General features: G+C 37.9%; 1 protein-coding gene across 1 annotated transcript; it reads right to left on the bottom strand.

The window, feature by feature from the left end:
* Positions 1 to 1000: 1000 nt before the first annotated feature.
* Positions 1001 to 4741, bottom strand: LOC137612801 (calreticulin-like). The gene is made up of 9 exons (XM_068341516.1): positions 4559 to 4741; positions 4006 to 4107; positions 3477 to 3680; positions 3298 to 3392; positions 2837 to 3046; positions 2467 to 2580; positions 2192 to 2335; positions 2020 to 2112; positions 1001 to 1923 (listed from the first exon to the last, which is right to left on the bottom strand). The coding sequence occupies exons 1-9, from the start codon at positions 4656 to 4658 to the stop codon at positions 1708 to 1710; spliced, it is 1278 nt and encodes a 425-aa protein (XP_068197617.1). The 5' UTR covers positions 4659 to 4741; the 3' UTR covers positions 1001 to 1707.
* Positions 4742 to 6003: the final 1262 nt, after the last annotated feature.

Genomic DNA, 6003 nt, shown 5'->3' with positions numbered 1-6003 from the left:
CGCGCGTCTGCCGAGCGGGCACGAGCGCTCATACTTCAGACGTAAAAGGACTCATTCATTCATTCATTCATTCATTCATTCATTCATTCATTCATTCATCCATCCATCCATCCATCCATTCATTCATTCGTTCATTTATTCATTCGTATATTCATTCATTCATCCATTCACCCATCCATCCACTCACTCACTAGCATTATTAATATTAGCATAAGGATCTGCAGCGCGTCAGTGAGGTGTCATTATACACAATTTGCTAGTGATCAGCGTTTCACGTCAGGTCCAGATGTTGGTTAATGGCTGATCTCGGTGAGTCGCTCTTCTTTCCAGGGTCTGTCATCATTCATTAATCCATTAGTTTATCTCTCTCTCTCTTAAAAATCAATCAAATCTTTCTCTGGCAAAATGAATTTGCGGGTTTTCTCTGGCAAAAGGAATTACAGTAGCGGGTTTCCAGGTGACCTCGTCACCCGGAAACCGAGTTTTTCCATTTACAGTATTTATAACCGATTTAGAGTGAAATTATTTATAAAGCAAACAAAATACAAACACTTAAAATGAGTCAAAATATTTGATGAAGTTGTTATTTTATAAATATATTCTTTCAGTTTTTCTTCAAAGTTTTGCAGAACACTACCCTGTTTGCGGCAAACACGTAAGCAGAATTGATCAATTTGAATGAAAATCTAGGTAAATCGTTCCCACTCCATAATACCGTCTCCGGGCTCACTGATGTGTAATGTGTCTCATCAATAGAGTATTTCTATTTTGTTCTTTCTTGGAAGACACAGTATTGCTTGAAGATGTGTATTCTCAAAGCTTTATACTAAATTCCAATCTTTTGAATCCTGACGCAGATTTAACATTAATTGCACAATACACATTTGTTTCTTCCCTCCCCACTTTCCAGGACTACACATGAAATCTCAATTGGATGTGCCATAACTTGCACTTATAACTATGCGCACTGTGCAACAGTAATAGAAAATATTACCAGGAAAACAGGTTAGTCTTTTAATAAAAATCTTTGTGTCAATAACGATCTGTCCAATAAAATGTGTGACCTTGAAATCATCTCACAGCAGGGCCGCAGCACATTTTTCCCAGAAGATAGAAATGTAGTCCCATTACATTACCATGTGTTTAAATTAATTTTAATGTAGAAAAACAAATTCATTGCACGAACTGAAGATGAATGTGTCTGAAAACTTCACTCTATTATACCTTAAAGACTGTAGGAGAGAAAATAAGTCAGTGCCTCAGTTTGGATTAGGTTATTCTGTATTGTATTGTATGAGTGCTGTGCCTTTAAATGTTTCAAACGTTATTACGTAGTTTTTTTTCTTTCAAGAACACATTTAAAATTGGGACGTGTGAAGCACATTAACCACAGTTCTGATAAACTACAACTTGTGCAAAGAATGAGTAAATTGTGTTGTTTTTAGAGCCAACTGATTGTTTTGCATAAGGAGGAACAGATTTGGTAGACGGAACACAAGAATAAATTCTACCATTCAGGGCCAACAGAGTTAAATCATGACCAATATGAAAGAGAAACAAAGTCCAATAACACCCACTCGCCACCATGAACTACATTTGCCTCGCCCAAGTTGATTTATGTCCAAATCTCAGGGAAAGGATGCACAGCAGCCACAAAACCCCTGGAAAATAAAGGACAGTTTCTAAAGGATCTCTGGCCACAGCTCTTCAAAGCTCATCTTTGGTCTTTGCTTCCTCATCCGGAAGTATAGCCTCTGAGTCTTCCTTTATTTGTTCGTCATCCAAGTCTTCATCTTCTTCTTCCTCCTCATCCTCATCCTCTTCATCAACATCATCTTCGTCAGCTTCAGTGTCCTGATCTTTGTTTTTCTCTTCTTTTTGTTTCAGGTCATCTTGCTCCTGTTTCATTTTACCTTCTGGTTCCTGCATTGCAAGTTTACATCGTTAATTGAATCAGTATCCAATTAGAATGTCACATTATTCACAAAGTACCAAGTATGGCTTGAAGCGCTAACATACCTTTGTGACACCCCATGTCTCCATTGCAATGTCCTCTGCTTCCTTCACATCATCAGTGATCAGGAAGTTGTCAAAGATGGTTCCAGACTTCACCTGAGATGAACAACAACAGATGTTACACAGCAATACAAAAATCACTATAATGCAATTACTTAAACATGCCCTCTCTCACCTGCCAGAGATCAAGTCCAATGACACCAATTTTGTCAAACTTATAGATTGTTGAATCTGCGCTGTACTCGGGATTGTCAATCTCAGGATGCAACCAAGCTCCTTTGTAGTTGGGGTTATCAATCTGCTTTGGTTTCCAGTCTCCCTGCAATACAAAAAAAGTTAATTATCAGGCTTCAAATGTATTATCAGAGAAATTGTGTAGCGTCACTAAATACGGAGTCATATGGGACCATGAGTATAAGCTATGGGTGTGAATCCACAACTTTAACTTACCTTGTACTCTGGGTTGGGGATCATAGGCGGCTCCCATTCTCCATCCATATCCTCCTCCCAGTCGCTAGGCTTCTTAGCATCAGGGTCTGCAATGAGTTCAGGTTTTTCCCAGTCCTAAAAAGAACAAATAAATTCAAAATGCAAGCAGAATGAAGAGATAAAAAAACTGTAAATCTAAAAATCTTTCAAGCTCTCAACTGCTGTGGAAATCAAGAAACAACATAAATATAAAAATATTCTTCTAGTCACCAGTTGTCCATGGACATGTCAACAATTTGTTAGCACATATCAGGAAAAAAAGAGGCTAGATCTTATTGGAGGATGTGGAGGACCAATTTCTTTACTTCATAATACCACTGAGAATTTTCACCTCAGGCTTTGTGTCATCAAGATCATCAATCTTGGCTCGATCATCCCAGTCCTCTGGCTTCTTGGCCTCGGGGTCCTTTATTTTCTTAGGAGGCAAGAAGTCCCAGTCTTCCTCCAGACTGCCAGATTCAACCTTCTCATTGTCAATCTTAACTTCATAAGTCTGATCTGGGTTCAGAATCAGTGTATACAGATGGGTCAGCTCATCATCCTAGAGGAACCCAGAGGTATTTGGAAAAAACAAAAGGTACAAGTTAGTGCATGGTACATAATTAATACTTGAAAACTGAACGCTGAGAAGTGCAGCTAAAGTAAAGTGCCTTATATAAAAAAGCTGTATGAACTGTCAAAGACCTGCAGTATTTTTAAAAATGCCTGTCATTTTCCTGTCACCCGCAACAGCATTCAGTGTTAAATGGTTAAGAAAAAGATTTTTTCCTACATAAACAAAGTCCAAAGTACCTTGCACTTAATATCTTTCTTGATGAGATGATTCTTGCCCTTGTAGTTGAAGATGACATGGACTTTCTTGGTGCTGTAGCCACAGATGTCAGGGCCTGTGAGAAATTAATTTTGCAGTTAAAAAGGCTCCTGCAAAAATTCAATGATTAACATCCATTATCATGAACATTACTACACACCAAACATGATGTAATATGAGGATTCCCCATGCATCGCTGCCTGATCCAAGTCAGCTGGGAAGACCTTTACGTAGCCACCACCGCAGTCAATCTTCTGCTCATGCTTGACTGTAAACTGAATGACCAAAGGCTTGTCCTCATTGCTGAAAGGATCAAAGCGTACAGAGGTAGCATAGAAACGAGCATCCTGACTTGTCTGAAGACCTGGGGAAAAAAGTGCAAAGGAAATGTTCAGTCAGAGACATAAATATGAATTTCTTATGTAACAATATTAGACCCCAAGATTAAAATTGGACTGGAATTGGAAATTGTTTTGGCTAGGAGGGCAGTCCAAGAGCTGCTTATGACAATGCATTTGTGTTATCAATGCATTGTTAAAACATTGATTTCCATTTCCACCATTAAATCTATTAATCAAATTTGACATCAGCCAGAAAATAACATATCTTGAAGTTGAAGTTATTCGACATCAACCAACATGTGTTCTAAATCTTGATGTCAAAAGAGGTTCAGGAAGTAAAACACTTACCTTTGTCTTTCTCAGCATCTCCATAGAAGTTTCCAGCACTGAGCTTCCACTCTCCATAGTCAGATTTATGTTTGGAGGTCACCCAGCGGCTTTTCCACTCATCTGAATAGAAAACGACAATTATTATGTTAGCTGACGCGTAACGTTTGATATTATTTCAAATACTTACAGCTATATGACAATCATGCTATCACAGTTCATTTTCTGATCTACTTATGAAGAAACAGTCAGAACGGGCGTCCTTTATTTAGCTAACTCTAGCTAATGTCATACAGTAATTTAGGATTTAGCATACAACTTCTTCATGTCAGTAAAAGGGGCCGGGAGGCCTGGCTAAGGATACTTAGCTAACAATCAAGCTTAGGATGAAAAAAAAAATAAAAATAATACGGGCGTTTTTGACTTATATCTTCGTTTTTTTTACTCAAACTCCGTTACAAATGTAGAAAATCAAAGAAGTCAACCGACTTGTAACTGAAACCCAGGAAGCCAACTGAACTGCATGGCTAACAGGCAAGATAACGTGCAAAATGCTTTACAAAGCGTTACTTACCACCGTCCGTAAACTCCTCACGAAAGTACACGCGTGCGTGGACGCAGTACACTGCCATTATTACTGAAATTACACCTAAGACGTGAATTTTCCCCATCATGGCTCTAGTTTCTAAAGACTTCACGTCCAAACTCTGTAATGCGTTGATATCTTGTGGAGGAGGAAACGAAGACAAGAGAGTATTTTAGAGTCGCTCCAGCGAACAGATGTCTGTCTGTCATTGGACAATGAGATCGGATGTCTGGACCAATCATGTTACACCACGAAACATATGTCATGCTCACAGGCTGATCCAGGACCCGTGATTGTTTTAATAGCTTAGACATTGTAGTTATATCAACATACCAGCAGAGGACGTCACACACCAAGTACTCTAGTATTAGTAGGATCTTTTTTTTTGTATCTAACTTTATTAGATCGATTCCGAATTTCAAACAGTAAATTCATTCATTCATTCATTCATTCATTCATTCATTTTATTACTCGCTGCATTCGTTTATCCCAGCTGGCATAGGGCGTGAGGCGGGGGAAACTCCGGGCGCGGCGCCAGTGCACACAGTAAATTCAGAGTATTGTAATTAAAATAAAGAACTACAGTAATACAATACCCCCCCCTCCAAAAAAAAAAAAGAAGAAGAAGATAGCATGCCTCTTGCAAGACATCCAAATGGAAGGAAACAAATTTTCTGGTTCCGATGGTTGATAGATGGAGCTCTTTGAACTTTAGATTGGTGATAATATAGTTTAATAACAAACAACAACAACAACAATCAATGAAAACATTAAGCTTCTGAAATTTCAGCTTTAATTTTATAACGTGACTGGCTACAGATAAGGCAGAAAAAATACGAGATATCTAAATTACAAGAAATGATATGAGGACAATATACTGTATTGGAAACCAAAAAAAAAAAAATCTTTTTAAGTTCACATTGGTTTTGAAAACCAAGACTTAGCATGAAATTCACTTAGTCAAATCTTAGTTCCGGTACTGTTTTTACAACCGACGGCCACCCTTGGGAAGCAAGACCGCCATCTAGTGGATGACAAGAGTTTTAGAGGTAGGATATAAAACGTCCATTGTCAAGCTGAACTGGCCTAATGGTTACAGCAATTGATAGCATGCGTTTGAATCTCATGCAGTTTTGAGATTTTTAAATCATTAGTCTGTGTTTTTTGTTTTAGATTTTACATTATTATAAGTAATAATTTAAATTGTTGTGTTTATGGATTAGGGGTTAGTGTTTGATATTAGGGGGAGGAATTCCAGAATTAATGCAAGCTTGGGTCAAAATCTATTAAACTAAATATGAACTAAATACTTCTACGCACATTTATAAAACATGTAGGAATGTGGTGCAGTCACTTTGTGTGATTAACCACAACAGCTTTTGCTATGAAATAACTCAAACTTATTTAACTCAAAGTTTAACTCAAGAGTTGGA

This window comes from Antennarius striatus, chromosome 18 (genome assembly GCF_040054535.1).
Source record: "Antennarius striatus isolate MH-2024 chromosome 18, ASM4005453v1, whole genome shotgun sequence".
NCBI lineage: Eukaryota > Metazoa > Chordata > Actinopteri > Lophiiformes > Antennariidae > Antennarius > Antennarius striatus.
The sequence above is the reverse complement of the archived record's forward strand: the minus strand, read 5'-3'. Positions and strand labels throughout refer to the sequence as shown.

What these genes read in the sequence shown, in the direction of transcription:
- LOC137612801 (XM_068341516.1), bottom strand. Translation starts at nt 4,658, where the DNA reads ATGATGGGGAAAATTCACGTCTTAGGTGTAATTTCAGTAATAATGGCA. An exon ending in CTCATATTACATCATGTTTG is followed by an intron (nt 3,393 to 3,476) that starts GTGTGTAGTAAT and finishes AATTTCTCACAG; the next exon opens with GCCCTGACATCTGTGGCTAC. An exon ending in AGAAAGATATTAAGTGCAAG is followed by an intron (nt 3,047 to 3,297) that starts GTACTTTGGACT and finishes GGGTTCCTCTAG; the next exon opens with GATGATGAGCTGACCCATCT.